Source organism: Staurois parvus, unplaced genomic scaffold, assembly GCF_062004578.1.
Source record: "Staurois parvus isolate SC_StPar_1 unplaced genomic scaffold, SC_StPar_1.0 ptg000814l, whole genome shotgun sequence".
Lineage (NCBI taxonomy): Eukaryota > Metazoa > Chordata > Amphibia > Anura > Ranidae > Staurois > Staurois parvus.
The window spans coordinates 331141-347508 of record NW_028318610.1 but is presented as its reverse complement, the minus strand read 5'-3'; the positions used below and the strand labels follow the sequence as shown (position 1 = coordinate 347508).

At 43.8% G+C, this 16368-nt stretch overlaps 1 protein-coding gene across 1 annotated transcript in view; it reads right to left on the bottom strand.

The window, feature by feature from the left end:
- The window catches only part of SPMIP7 (sperm microtubule inner protein 7), a 162674-nt gene that overhangs the window by 53560 nt on the left and 92746 nt on the right, over positions 1-16368 (bottom strand). The window contains exons 5-6 of the mRNA XM_089654931.1: positions 8523-8590; positions 4385-4426 (exon numbers count right to left, since the gene is read on the bottom strand). Coding sequence (XP_089511057.1) covers positions 4385-4426; positions 8523-8590 — 110 coding nt within the window. The remainder of the gene's footprint in view (positions 1-4384; positions 4427-8522; positions 8591-16368) is intronic.

Below are 16368 nucleotides of genomic sequence, written 5' to 3'. Positions count from 1 at the left end.
GTGTGCATAGTAAATCATGACCCCGCACCCTCTTCACAGGAGTTTGACTGACAGCAGCAGGAGCTTATGGTTCTCGTTGCTGCTTGAGTCTCTTGTGAGACCAGGAAGTGGAGAAGCAGTGCTGCAGATGGAACAGCACTGGATCCATGGAAGGAGCCAGGTAACCAGGCCCAGACTGGCCATAGGGCACACCGGGCATTTGCCTGGTGGGCTGGGGCCACCTTGATAGGAGGGGCAGCCAGGTGGCACTTAGAGGAGCCGGACCGTGCTTTTCTCTCCAGCAGCCACTGAATGTCTGCTTCTTTTCCTCTCCCTCCTGCAGGCACTTATTGGCAATAGGTGAGAAGTACTCGGTTCGGTTCCTCTATATGCTGCTAGGCTACCACTCCTATCCATCTCCTGCTGCTGTGGGCTCCTGTATGCTCCCCCGTGGCTGCCCTCCCCTCATCTCCTGCAGCGATGCTGCCGGGTTCCCCCCTCTCTGCAGCTGCTGTGGAGTATCTGTTAGGATAGACTGTCCCCCGTGCTGAGAGTTCCCCCACCACCACAAATGGGAGAGGAGAGCAAATGCTGGTTCTGTCCTTCCTCCCGTCCTCTCCTCCAGTATCTGCCCCACCCACACTCCACAGCAGTCTTGTGTCTCCTCTCTCTTTCTCGCTCTCCTCTCTCTCTCTCTTTCTCGCTCTTCCCCTCTCTCTCTTTCTCGCTCCCCCCTCTCTCTCTTTCTCACTCTCCCCTCTCTCTCTCTTTCTCGCTCTCCTCTCTCTTTCTCGCTCTCCTCTCTCTCTCTTCTCTGTCTCTCTCTCTCTCTCTCTCTCTTGCTCTCCTCTCTCTCTCTCTCGCTCTCCTCTCTCTCTCTCGCTCTCCTCTCTCTCTCTCTCGCTCTCCTCTCTCTCTCTTGCTCTCCTCTCTCTCTCTCTTGCTCTCCTCTCTCTCTCTCTTTCTCGCTCTCCTCTCTCTCTCTCTTTCTCGCTCTCCTCTCTTTCTCGCTCTCCTCTCTTTCTCGCTCTCCTCTCTTTCTCTTTCTCGCTCTCCTCTCTTTCTCGCTCTCCTCTCTTTCTCGCTCTCCTCTCTTTCTCGCTCTCCTCTCTTTCTCTTTCTCGCTCTCCTCTCTTTCTCTTTCTCGCTCTCCTCTCTTTCTCGCTCTCCTCTCTCTCTTTCTCGCTCTCCTCTCTCTCTTTCTCGCTCTCCTCTCTTTTTCTTTTTCTCTCTATCTCTGTCTTCTCTTTCTTTCTCTCTTCTCTTCTTTCCCTTTCACCAAAGCCCCCCAATGGGACCCCTACAAAAACAAGTAAAAAAAATAAATAAATAAAATTGGAAAAAATAAAATAAAGATAAAAACCTACTGACACTAGTGAGGACACTACCTGGGTCACAAAGGTCGCTCTTGCGCCCGGGCCCTGGCATTCCATCACCGGACTCCGAGAACTCTATGGGCTTGGGGCTGCTCAGTTCAAATTGCTGGAGCCTATTTTTTGTTCCAGTCAGGGCCTGCAGGTAAGCGTTTAGAGGTGGGGGAAGGGGAGCTAAGACAGATACTGGACTGTTTTTTACCTTAATGCACAGAATGCATTAAGATACAAAATGTTTTGACTGTAGAACCACTTTAACCCCTCGCCTACCGGGCACTTATACCCCCTTCCTGCCAAGGCCAATTTCCAGCTTTCAGCGCTGTCACATGTTGAATGACAATTGCGCGGTCATGCAACACTGTACCCATATGACATTTTTATCATTTTTTTGTGACAGATAGAGCTTTTTTTTGGTGGTATTTAATCACCCCTTGGATTTTTATTTTTTCCTAAACAAACCAAAAACCACAGAAAATTTGAAAAAAAAAGTTTATTCTTAGTTTTTGTTATACAATTTTGTAAATAAGTGATTTTTCTCCTTCACTGATGTGCGCTAATGAGGCTGCAGTGATGGCACTGATAGGCTGACCTGATGGACACTGATAGGTGGCACTGATGGGCACTGATGAGGAGGCACTGGTAGGTTGCACTGATGGGTATTGACAGGCATCACTGATGGGCACTGAAAGGCAGCACTGATACATGACACTGATATATGGCACTGATAGGCGGCACTGACTGGCACTGATACGCGGCACTGACTGGCACCGATAGACGGCACTGATGCGCACTGATAGGCGGCACTGATGCGCACTGTTAGGTGGCACGGATTGGCAGCACTGATAGGTGGCACTGATTGGCATTGATAGGTGGCACTGACTGGCACTGATGGGTGACATTGAAAGGCAGCTCAGATGGGCACTAATATGTGGCATTGATGTGCACTGATATGCACTGATATGTGGCATTGATGTGGCACTGATGGGCACTGGCACGTGGCACTGATGAGCACTGACTGCTGGCACTGATGGACACTGACAGATGGCACTTCTGGGGCCACACTGATCATCAGGGCACACTGATCATCAGTGCCCTGATGATCAGTGTACATGTCCCCTCCGCGGAAAGCCGATTACCGGCTCTCCTCTCCTCTGTCAGCGTGACAACTCGGGAGGAGAGAAATGCCGATAACCGGCATTTCCGTGTTTACATGTGATCAGCTGTGATTGGACACAGCTGATCACATGACCGAGCCGACATCTTCAGCTGTTTCCGTGATCCGCTGTGTCCGAGGGACACAGCGCACCAGCGATCGCCGCGCTGCACGCTCCCTGAGCCGCGCATGCGCGGTGAGAATGGAAGGACGTCATATGATGTCCTATCAGAACGAGAGAACCACCTTGTGCCCGTCATTGTACTATATGGCGGGTGGAAGGTGGTTAAGGACCACCCAGCATACATGTTCAGCCTGAAATCTTCTGATAAGGGTAAGTATGCAAAAGAGTATATAACCCACAATGGGTGGGAGGGGGACTTCAGGAGAATAGAGGGAGTGACTATTGTTTCCCCATTCCACTTTTTGAGATGGGAATGAGGGACACCTATTAGCAAAAGTACGTAGGCATAGGATAAACCCCCAGTCACGCCCCTCCTAAAGGAGAATTGTACAAACAAATTGATTGGTTAAACCCACAAGTGCTTTTTTTTACCACTATGATTGCTTTATATTGGCTTTTGGAATTTACAAATGCAGAAATTTAGAAATTGGATGAAAGGTTTAGCACTGTAAAACACATATTGATAGATAAGTAGTGCATGTTATATACAACTATATATCAGACCAAAAGGGACAGATGAGGAGGAAAGAGGGAGGGGCTATGGGTATGTGATGTAATAAGTGGACTGTGCAGTTTACTTTAAAGTGAAGGGTTCATCTTATTTAAAAATTAGGTCAAGGGTTAAGTTTCAGGGTTAAGTGATAACTTTTAACCATAGGTTAAAGATTCAGGTTACGTATGTTATGTTTTAGGCTAAGGGTTCAATTTAAGTGATAGGGTCAGGTGAGGGTTTAAGGATCAGCATTTTATCTGAAGTCTTAAATAAAAGTAAACTGCAAGCAGGTAGGCTCTTTATTGCAGAAGAGACATGCAATATATTTTCTGCAATAAAATAAACCTACCTGCTTCTTTGCAGTTATCTGTAGAATGTAAGCTGAGCTGTGCATGCAATTAGAAGAAGCCGAGAAGATGATGCAAGTGCCGGCAAGGGACCTTGGACTGTAGAAGCAGATATTGCGGACTTTAGTTCTGCTTTAAAAAATACAAACAAGTTAGAGGTCAGGAAGATGCTTAAAGAAGAACTTCGGGATAGGCAAAAAAAAATCACCCATTAGGTACACCCCCAAACACAAAATCCTAAACGGTTAATACAATTTTGAAAATGCTTACCATTTAGGAGAAAAGTCTAATTGGATTTTGATGACCTCACCTCTGTGATTCAAAAGATAACAGCATTTACTCTGCCAAGGAGGAGGTGTAACAGCAGGGATTACATCACATCCTCTCCACTCTCTGTACAGTAAAAGGAAACTACAGTTCCTAGCAACCACAGGGAATTGTAGTGAATGTGGGTGGGTACACTAGGTCTGTACATGTTGAATGAGTCTTAGTCCGTCCACCATTGCAAGTGGAGCTGAATTACATCACTGCTTCCTGGAGAAAGAACTACAGAAGGGATGTGCCAGTGGCTAGGGGAATAGGAGGGATAGCAGCCATTGGTCTTACCAGCAGGAAACCAAAGAGAATTGGCGGTTTGATTTGAAAATGAATAGGCTATTGCAGAGCAACTACTGAGTGAACCAGAAGATGGATGACATATTCAGTGAAGGTAGGAAATCAGCAACAAGGACATGTAAAAAAAAGTTTTTGCCCTGAGGTCTGCCTTAAGCACAATTTGTTCTCATTTGTTTTGGGTGCTGTAAGTTCTGGTGCTGAAAACAGATGTTTTGCAAACTGATTTCTACAAAAACATACCAATAACCTGGAATATGATCCATACGAGGATATGGAGAAATGCTGAAATTGAGAAGAAAATAAGGTTAATCTGTTTTAGTTCTAAATGTTTTAAAATATCTTTAAACATAATAGAATATAATAGAATTATATATTTTTCCTGAACCTCCTCATGTCAACCTACTAGGGCTCAGCTCCACCCTTCTGACCTTTCCAGGACCATCTCTAACTATCTTATAAATTAAAACTGGACCCCCTACCCACTGTTCTTTATCTATCCTCACGCTGGACACTGGTGTTTTTTGGATTCAAACTCTCCTAGGCAAAAGGACCTTTTGTTTGGGTTATAAATCTTCCATATGATGGGTACCTGTGGTACTCAGGTCAACAATAAATGGATTAAAAAAACCCAAAACAACCCCCCCAAAAAAAAATAAAACTCCAAAAAACAAACAAAAAATGGGCAGACTCTATAGACCACTCTGCCTTTTACTTCCGTTACTCTTCTATGTTTCTATGCAGGTTGCTTGTATGCCTTCAGGATAAACTACTGTTGCAGCTGTGTAACTACAGATTGGGATATATGACCACAGCAGTATAGACCACTGCTATGCTGGCTGGCTATGTAATTCCATTGTTGGACAGTTATTTGTTTTTCCTCTTCCTTTTTGTAAGATACCTTCTCTCCTGGTCTCCTTGCAATGTTTCAGCATCTGCAGGTCAGCATTTAACATGGCAGCTCTTGATTTGCCTGTCACGTTATGCAGTGGAGGTGTGGGGTTCCTGGCTTTCTCCGCTTCATGGCAACACTTCTCGCTGCAGCTGATTGGGGTCTGTTATCTTCCATGATTATGGTGGTACCGTGGAACAGGTGGTAAAGGCAGAAGTCTCAGTTCATTTTTGTCACCATTCCTTGATTCAAAGAATTGTCATGCATGGATTGATAGCCCAGTCTTTCAGATGGTGGCTGAATTCCTACAGTCTGTCTCCAGGAATTCCACTCCAGCCTTCTGCCCTGGTTATAGTCATTGCTGCCAGATGGCTGGGCTGGTGAGCCCATTGCTTGGGCCATCAAGTGCAGGGTCAATGAAAGTAAATTCCTTGTACCAGCTCCAATCTATTAAAAGTGAAGTAAATTTATTCTCAGACAACAAAACCATGGTGGCCTACATGATTTTCCAGGGTGGAACCTGGAGCCTTCCTCTTCTGTGGGTCACTTCTCAGATCTGTCTGTGGGCAGAGCAGAATGTTCTATCCTTGATGGCTTTGTACCTCCCAGGGATTCAGAACATTGTGGAGGACAGTTTGATCAGGAGATCTGTAGACCACAAGATTTTTGATGAAAATTCAGTCCATAGATTTGATGGCATTGGCTGTGAACACCCAGTTATTTTCTCTCATTTCCAGGACCCAAAAACTTTGGGTCAAGATAAAAAAGCCTTGGAGTTATCACCTGGTGTATGATTTTCCACCGATCCCACTAATTCTGAGTCCTACTCAAAATCCATGAGGAGTGAATCCAGGCAATAGTGGTTATCCTGTATCAACAGTGAAACTGGTGGTACCCAGTTGGTGATGGCGGAAGTCTCAATTTATTTTACTTCATCATTCTTTGATTCACAGAATTGTCATACCTGGCCTGATAGTCCAATCCCTGGGATTGTGTCCAAATTGTTTTCTTTGCTTGTCATGACTCATAATAGGTAGACCTGAGGAAGTCCAGCATTTGGAATTTCTCCGGGATCCTGCTCTGGTTATGGTCATGATGGATGCCAGATGGTTGGGCTATGGAACCCCTTTCTTGGGCCATCAAGCACAGAGTCAATGGAAGCAAATTCCTCCCACCAACTGATTTATTAAAAATGAAGATTCTCTCAGATAACCTCACATTGGACTCTATGGTTTTCCAGGGCGGAACCAGGAGCCTTCATCTGCTGTGGGTCACTTCTCAAACCTTTTTGTGGGCCTTGATGGCTTTGTACCTCCTGGGAATTCAGAACATTGTGGAGGACAGTTTGAGCAGAAGATTTGTAGACCACAATTAATTGTAGACCACCTGTAATTGTTTGAGTCCTACTCAAAATCCTGCAGAAGGGAATCCAAGCCATAGTGAATCTCTAGTATCAATGGAGAGGTCCATGTTTTTGGAGAAGTCATTGTTATGGAGAATGAAACTGGATCTACGGATTTCCCTATCGTGTTGCTGGGATTTCCTAGCCCAGCATCCCTGAACTGCAGGGGATTGAACTTAATGGCCTCGATTTTAAGAATAGATGGTTGAGACAATAGGCATTATTCGCATTTAAACTTTGTTACCATCTCAAAAATAATCTAATCCAATTCCAGCAACCATCATGTTTGGAAATCCTTTTTTACAGAAGTCTTCTGTGGAGTACTGGAGCTCGATTTCTCCTTTGGTATTGAACATTTGATTTGCTACAGAAGGGCTTGGATAAAGGTATGGCATACAATTCAGTAAGGATGCAAGTCTGCTTTATAAGCCATGTATAATAAGAAATTAGCTTTTCTTCATTTGGTGTTATGTTTTAGGAGGCCTCCATCGGTCAGAGTTTTTTTTTTTATTTTTAAAAACTGGACTTGTCTTCAATCCTTAGAGCTTTGCTAGCACTCCTTTTGGTTCATTCTTCTCCTGTTCATGGTTTTATCTAGGATTAAAGAGGTTCTAAAGCCTGAAGGTTTTTTACTTTGGGGGGCATATTGCCCTGGGGGAACTCAGCAGAGGAGAGAGAGGAATGGAGCGCCAGCAGGGGGCTGGAGAAGAGAAGGGACAGGGCTGCTTTGTGCAAAACCTTTAAACATAGCAGGTAAGTATAACATATTTTTTTAAAAATTGGAATCTTTCCAATCACTTTAAAGCAGAGTTCCAGCTGAAAAAAAAAAATAAAAGTCAGCAGCTACAAAAACTGTAGCTGCTGACTTTTAAAATACAGCCACTTACCTGTCCCTCGGTCCGGCGGTGTCCTCACCACCGCTGGTTTCACCGGTCGTCTTCTCTCCCTGGTGCCGGCATCTTTAGTGTGGGCACTCAGCTGTGACAGCTTGTGGCTTCACAGCCAGGAGCCCACTGCGCATACACAAGAAGCGCTGCACTTTGTGAATGGCCCTGTAGTCTTCTGGGACCTGTCACGTGTCCCAGAAGACTACAGGGTGGGATGGGGGAGGACAACTTCCGCTTCTGATCGCTTAGGCGATCGTAGCAGAAGTGGGAGTGGGTACCTGTCAAATTTGGGTACCCGCTTCCCCACGCGCTCCCCAAAGGTGCCAATCCTTAATGTGGAGTGGGGAACAAAGCATTAAAGCGGAACTTCCCATTTTGGGTGGAGCTCCGCTTTAAGGACAGTGTTTTCCACAGCTATTGCTTCTGCTAGTACAGTTCTCTACATTTTCTATTAAAAAAAGTATTGTTTCTTTCAACCACAGAATCATTCTGAGGTCAGTTCCAGATTTTTTACTGAAGGTCTCAAATCTATTGTATTTAATTTAGGAATCCATTCCTCTGGACATTCTGTCTGAAGAAGCAGTTGAAGGATGGATAAAGTTGGACTTTGTTCTTTCCTTCTCAGCCTGTTTTTTAGCATTGTTTGTTAAGACCCATAGTAGGCAGACATGAGGAAGATAAACCATTGGAAAAATTGTTGACATTTCAGGAAAGGAACATTACGGTAATCATGTGAACAATTTTCCCAAATAACTGATGGCTTTTTTGTGGCTTTAAATACTATGTTAAAATCAAAGTGTTATGTGTAATTACAGAAAAACTGCACAACACTTTAAGCCAGGTGTGTCAAGTAATGTTTTTGGGCCACATGGACAACTTTCATCTTTTTTGCAGCCATCAGTGGTTTAAGAATTTAAGAAGAAGGGCTCAGTAATTCCGTGAATGCCAAAAACTACTTTATTTTGATAATGTTTCCTGAGAATTTACAAAAAATGTCAAGACGTAAATTTGTGTGAAGTGGTGAAAAAATCAGATATCCAAAATTTACATAGGAGACACTTTAAAAGCCTTTACAGCTCACCCTTTTAGAGATAATGGTCCATAGAATTATTCCTCTCACTCTATTGCAATTACATTAATCTAAAGTTAATATCTGTAGAACAAATATAATAGATACTATGGATTTATAGTCAAACTTACAATGTCAGAGGTTTTTTTTTACCATGAAACACCCTTGTTTGAAATCTGTCCCACATTCCACCTGTCACCTGGAAAATGATTAAACAACGATTAAGGTTTATAGAATAGAAGCATTTACATTTTTTACATTAGTTATTAGTTAATCTGGCTGAAAAAAGTCCATCCAGTTCAACCAAAAAAATAATCATATATCCACAGTTGATCCAGAGGAAGGCAAAAAAAACCACAGCAAGACATGGTCCAATTTGCACCTGCTGGGAAAAAAAATTCCTTGCTGATCCGCCGAGAGGCAATCGGATATTCCCTGGATCAACTTTACCTATACATGTTAGTATCCAGTTACATTCTGTGTATATAAGAAATAATCCAGGCCTTTTTTGAAGCAATCCACTGAGCTGGCCAGAACCAACTCTGGAGGGAGTCTATTCCACATTTTCACAGCTCTCACTGTGAAGAAACCTTTCCATGTTTGGAGATTAAATTTCTTTTCCTCCAGACGTAAAGAGTGCCCCCTTGTCCTCTGTGTTGTGTTGACCTCAGGGTGAATAGCTCTACACAGAGACCCACTGATGTATTTATACGTTGATCAAATCCTCCCTTAATCTCCTCTTTTCAAGAGAGAATAAATTAGTTTCTCTAATCTTTCCTCATAGCTGAGCTCATCATATTGCTCGCTTTAGAAAGTTTTTCCATAACGTTTATTAGGTTCAAAGAGACAACACAAGTCAACAGGTACAACAAAGAGAGGGTATCAAAAGGATCACAGTGAGCAAGGCAGATAGGAAGGCACAGTGATTTAGGCGATACAGTTTGTCTGAAATACACAATCAATATACAATGTGAGAAGAGAATGCAGACTGCAAGGGATTACATCAAAAATAAAGGATAGGCTATTTTTATTCACAAATTCTGCATAGGTCTCTGCATAAGGGCATGGATGGACAGTTGCAAGAAAAAGTATGTGAACCCCTTGGGATTACGTGGAGTTTTGCATGAATTGGGCATAAAATGTGCTCTGAACGTCATCTAAGTCACAACAATAGAAGAACACAGGAAAATCAAGCACCTCGGGAACCACTATAGGTGCTGCTCACCCACGGGAGGGGGCAAATATCCTGGACATAGTGCTCCGTATACCCAGATCTCATTCCACCACCCCCCCACCCCAATCCCTCCCACTCACCTCCCCCCCCCCCCCCCATCGAAGACCCAATTCTAAAGGATAGGAGTTGCTTGGAGGGCCTTGCTGAGAACACTGGGGTCATCCAACAGAGTTCAATGCAGAGCGAGGCAGCCTTGGTGTGGAGGGGGGAGGTCAGGGAGCTATGGTGAGCAGGCAATGGAGCCCATTGGCCCAGAGTGGTAGTCCGTGTCCAGATGTGTGAGGAGAATGGGAATGCTGAGGACATCTCAGGGCCTCAAGAAATCAAAGGATGTCGGTCATTCTGTAAAGGGGGTTGAGGAGGCTGGACAGAAGTTGTCTAAGTGTCACAGAGCTACATCATAGTTGAAGGGTCATAGGTAGAGTCTCGAAATAATGTGAGGCAGGGGAGGAAGCCGATGCATGAAATATAGCAGGTGGTAGGAAGGGTGTCAGGTATGGTGGGATGAAGATCCGGTGGGTCCCCCTGAAAGACAAGGTAGATCAGGCAGAAGGTGTCCAGGGAAAGCAAATCAATGCATCCTGAGAGAAAATGCAGTGGGTGGGGTGTGGAGGCTCCAAGGTGTAGGGCACGAAGAGGTAGTCTGATACCCGCACTCGGGAGCAAAAAGCAGGAAAGGTCAGCAAAAAAAAAAAGGTGGGCCAGTAGGGGAGCCTACACCTCGCAGCGGGCCCAGCGGTGTGTCGGTGAAGCAGTCGGGCTGTTCACCGCTGCAGGTCCTCTGGTAGATGGTCTCAAAGGCGTCTCAGGGAAAGAGCGGCGACGACGGGCCGAATGGCCTTGCCAGTCCATTTCACTAGATTCTGGTCTGCCCTCCAAGATATTTGGCAGATGCATGGTTCTGTACTAGTCCGGGAGATCAATCATCGGGATCTCTAAGGTGGAACAAAAATGCGGTAAGTCTTCCGGAACCTTGAGCCCTGAGCTTGGGCCGAGAGGCAGAATGGGAAACGCCATCTGTATGGAATGTTGTGAGAGCGGAGCAAGTCTAGGAGTTCCCGCCTTTGTTGCAGGGTGAGGTTAGAGAGATCTTGGAATAGGTGAATCTCTGTGCCACGATATAGAAGGCACTTCCTTTCTCTGCGCTTCTCAGGATATCTTCCTTAAGTGGAAAGTTTACTAAACAGCAAATAATGTCCCGTGGTGGGTCGGTGTCCCTGCCCCTGGGTCAAAGTGATCTGTGCGCTCGTTCTAATTCAATGGGGGTTTCTGGCGGGCGACCTAAAAGGTCGTTAAATATCACCACGATCGTTTTAGGGATATCACTTGGCTCAATGGACTCAATGGCAGGCCGCAAATTCTGATGTTGTACCTGCGTCCGGGATTATCCAGATCTTCTATGTGTCTGTAGAATTTGTGGATGTGGTGGGACTGGGAGACCGTCAGCTGTATTTCTAATGTGGCATCTGCATGATGTCTGTTAAGAGATTTCCACCCCTTCTATTCTGGAGCCTAGAAGCCTAGAAGTGTTAGAAGCCCGCAGGGAGCAGAACTTTACCCATCTGTCACTGCCCTCTGCTCACCCGATCCTCTGTAATAGCAGTATGGGGTCTTCGGCCGGCGGAAGCTCCAGGCTTAAGCGGCCATGCTGGGACTCAGCAGACCACGCCCCCACACATTCATATTAACATTTAACTCCAGTTTTAATTAATTCTTTATTTAGTTTAGGATTGTACTACATAAATTATCTTGGTGATAACTGTACCTTGAACAAGAAATAAGAGGAAACCTTGCAGTTAAGATGCCAAGGGGGGGGGACACACATGAAACAATGAAATTAATAAAATGACCTCTACTAAGGAACAGTGTCAATTCTGGTTTTAATCCATTAGTATTCTTGGCACAGCCATAGAAAATAGTGAGCATTGCATTCATACCTAAGTGCATAAATTGTACAGTACAACAACAATTTTTACATTTGGCCATTCTTAAAAATAAGCACCAAAGCCCAAACATCAACCATTTTGTCAACCGTTTTGTCAACCGTTTTGTCACGCTTCATATATCTTCTTTTTTAAGTTTAGCTAGCAAATTAGGTGAAAGCTTTATTTTTTACTTTCCCAAGCAGACAGCTATTTAGATACTGTCTCATGTTATCCCTAAGATGACAGATGCTCTTTAATAATTCATTCTCATTCTTTTCTAAGTCTCTGCTTACACAAAACAATTGTGGTGCCACGCAGGGTGACAGTAGAAGAACACTGAATACAGCAGTTTCCATGCTCTCCTCAGAGGGGGCATATCATTGTCCTTGGCATACACTGAAAGCTGCAGGTCAATCAAAGTGGAATATAGTCTATATATATATACTGTTGTGTTCAAAATAATAGCAGTCAGACATCACTAACCGGATCAATCACTGTTTTTGGTAGAAATGATATTTCTACATGGCAAATAATTTACTAGCAGGTGTAGTAGAGTAATAGAAATCCAACAGACCCAACAGTCATGACATGCATGCTGCTGATTCTGTGTAATGAAATCACTAATTGAAAGGGGCATGTTCAAAATAATAGCCGTGTGGAGTTCTATTAGTGAGGTCATTCATTCTTTGAAAAACAGGTGGCAATTATTGCCCTTATGTAAGGAAGGAAGGCAGCAAATGTTGTACATGCTGGTTACAGTGCATTTCTCTCTGAAATTCTGAGGAAAATGGGTCGTTCCAGACATTGTTCAGAAGAACAGCGTACCTTGATTAAAAAGTTGATTGGAGAGGGGAAAACATATAAAGAAGTGCAGAAAATGATCGGCTGCTCAGCTAAAATGATCGCAAATGCTTTAAAATGGCAACCACAACCTGAAAGACGTGGAAGAAAGCGAAAAATTACCATTCGAATGGATAGAAGAATAGCCAAAATGGCGCAGACTCAGCCAACAATCAGCTCCAGGAAGATGAAAGAAGGTGTGACGTTCCCTGTGAGGACTGTTACAATTAGAAGACGCCGATGTGAAGCCAAGCTATCTGCAAGAAGCCCCCGCAAAGTCCCACTGTTGGAAAAAAGACGTGCTGAAGAGGTTACAATCTGCCAAAGAGCACATTGACTGGCCTAAAGAGAAATGGCACAACATTTTGTGGACTGATGAAAGTAAGATTGTTCTTTTCGGGTCTAGTGGCCGGAGACAGTTTGTCAGACGACCCCCAAACACTGAATTCAAGCCACAGTACACTGTGAAGACAGTGAAGCATGGTGGTGCAAGCATCATGATATGGGGATGTTTCTCATACTACGGTGTTGGGCCTATTTATCGCATACCAGGGATCATGGATCAGTTTGAATACATCAGAATACTTGAAGAGGTCATGCTGCCTTATGCTGAAGAGGAAATGCCCTTGAAATGGGTGTTCCAACAAGACAACGACCCCAAACATACCAGTAAACGTGCAACATCTTGGTTCCAGACCAACAAGATTGACGTTATGGAGTGGCCAGCCCAATCCCCGGATCTTAATCTAATAGAAGAGTTGTGGGGTGACATCAAAAATGCCGTTTCTGAGGCAAAACCAAGAAATAGAGAAGAACTGTGGAATGTCGTCCAATCATCCTGGGCTGGAATACCTGATCACAGGGGCCAGAAGTTGGGTGATTCCATGCAACACAGATGTACAGCAGTTCTCAGAAACAGTGCGACTACAACCAAATATTCATGAAGTCATTCAAAGGAAAGCAAAATCTTCAAACATTTCTCAGTTTATATAGTGAATGTTGAGTACTGTCCGTGATACTTTTTTTATTTGCACTAACATACAATTTTGAGGACAAGCTTTCGGGGTATGTCCCCTTCTTCAAGGTCTAAGAAGTACTATTACAAATCACAAAGTTTAAGCAGAATGTTAGAAGGGATTGAGAAAAAAAAAAAAAGGCTACAGATAAGATACATCAAAAGCGAGGGGGGGAGGGGGGGAATACTACACTCACACAGAGGGGGTCAAGCTTCAGCTAATAGATAGTCATAAAGCTGTTGGATAGTGGTTGAGGAATCCCATGTCCAAATTCAGGCCGTTATCCTTTGTGTCAAATAGTGAATGTTTGAGTTTGTAAAGAAGAATACAAACACTGCTATTTTTTTGAACCGTCTAATATTCACTTTTCTGCAATGTTTTTAGAGGAACAACACAAATTTGATGTATTTTTCTTCATGTTTTGATTTGGAATAGAATGTGTCATGTTCCCAATGCATTTGTGTGGATGGAAATAAAAGCTATTAGAAGGATTTTGAGCTTTATTCACTTTTTTCAACACTCTGCTATTATTTTGAACACAACTGTACATACAAACCTCCCTTGTTGCAATTGAAACCTAATCACATACCTACAAATATTACACTTTTAATATGATGAATCTCGATCATATCTGGATCCTGCCATATGACCGATGCCGGCTCACTGGTCACATTTTGTCTTCCTGTGGATCTCGGGGACTGCTGTCAGGAGATTATTTAGAAAGCACCAGCCAGTGAATATCTTCATAAACAGTGCCCTGACATTAGTCCCTCAAAATCCTTTGTATCAAAAGAGGTTTGGGTCTTTTGTATATCTTACTGTTGACCCATAGGCCTGCTTCAAACCTGTAGTTTTCACTTCACTGGGGCTTAGTGACTTATTATTTAGAAACTAATTACCCACAAAGACTAAGGCAGGCCATACATGATTCATGAAAAAAAAGTGAACTGATTCTCCTATCCACACATTCCATGTGGTTGGGTGAATCACTCCCACTGAGCTACTGTATTCTGCCAGTGGGGAGCCTTTTCTGCTAGCAGAATACAATGATCAGTGCTGTCAACTAAAGTGCTGATCCTTCAGAAAAAAGCAGACAGGATGGTTGTACACATGTACAGTTGCAAGAAAAAGTATGTGAACCCCTTGGGATTACGTGGAGTTTTGCATGAATTGGGCATAAAATGTGCTCTGAACGTCATCTAAGTCACAACAATAGAAGAACACAGTCTGCTGAACATAATACTACACAAACATTAGATGTTGCCATGGTTTAATTGCACATAACATGTAAACATTCACAGTGCAGGGAGTAAAAAGCATGTGAGGCCCTAGCTTAATGACTTCTCCCAGAGCTAATTGGAGCCAGGAGTGAGCCAACCTTGACTCCAATCAGTGTGATGATATTGCATGTGTTGCTGACAGCTGTCCTGCCCTTAAAAAACACACACCTGTTTTGGGTTTACTGGTTTCAAGAAGCACTGTCTGATGTGAACCATGCCTCGCAGAAAAGAGCTCTCAGAAGACCTACGATCAACAATTGTTGACTTGCATGAAGCTGGAAAGGGTTACAAAAGTATCTCTAAAAGCCTTGATGTTCATGTGTCCACGGTAAGACAGACTGTCTACAAATGGAGAAAGTTTAGCACTGTTGCTACTCTCCCTAGGTGTGGTCGTCCTGTAAAAATGACTGCAAGAGCACAGCGCAGAATGCTGCATGAGGTAAAGAAGAATCCCAGAGTGTCAGCTAAAGACCTACAGAAATCTCTGGCACATGCTAACATTTTTGTTGACACATCTACAATAAGGAAACCATTAAACAAGAATGGAGTACATGGGAGGACACCACAGAGGAAGCCATTGCTGTCCAAAAAGAATATTGCAGCACGTTTGAAGTTTGCAAAAGAGCACCTGGATGTTCCACAGCACTACTGGCAAAATATACTGTGGACAGATGAAACCAAGATTGAGTTGTTTGGGAAGAACACACAACACTATGTGTGGAGAAAAAAAGGCACAGCACACCAACATCAAAACCTCATCCCCACTGTGAAACATGGCGGAGGAAGCATCATGGTTTGGGGCTGCTTGCTGCCTCAGGGCCTGGACGGATTGTTGTCATTGATGGGAAAATGAATTCCAGAGTTTATCAAGACATTTTGCAGGAAAACGTACGACCATCTGTCCGCCAACTGAAGCTCCGCAGAGGATGGGTGATGCAACAGGACAATGACCCAAAGCATACAAGTAATTCAACAAAACAATGGCTGCAACAGCACAGAATACGCCTTCTGGAGTGGCCCAGTCAGAGTCCTGACCTCAACCCGATTGAAATGCTGTGGCATGACCTTAAGAGAGTGATTCACACCAGACATCCCAAGAATATTGCTACACTGAAACAGTTTTGTGAAGAGGAGTGGTCCAAAATGACTCCAGATCGTTTTGCAGGTCTGATCTGCAACTACAGGAAATGTTTGGTTGAGGTTATTGCTGCCAAAGGAGGGTCAACCAGTTATTAAGTCCAAAGGTTCACATACTTTTTCCTCCCTGCACTGTGAATGTTTACATGTTATGTGCAATTAAACCATGGCAACATCTGTTTGTGTAGTATTATGTTCAGCAGACTGTGTTCTTCTATTGTTGTGACTTAGATGACGTTCAGAGCACATTTTATGCCCAATTCATGCAAAACTCCACGTAATCCCAAAGGGTTAACACATACTTTTTCTTGCAACTGTAGATCAATAGATTAATTTGTATAGAACCAGCTAGCCCATACATAGATTGAAATTCAGCCAGTGCCTGCTGAACCAGACAAATTTTGATCCAAGTATGGATGGCTCTTTGTAAAAAATGGACTGGAGTCATGTGCATCCTTAAGCCCTTGACACCGATGCCTCTCAGCCCTTTAAGGAGTTTGTGACACCAGGAGGAGGAGCGGGGTTTAGGGTCATGTGGCTATGAT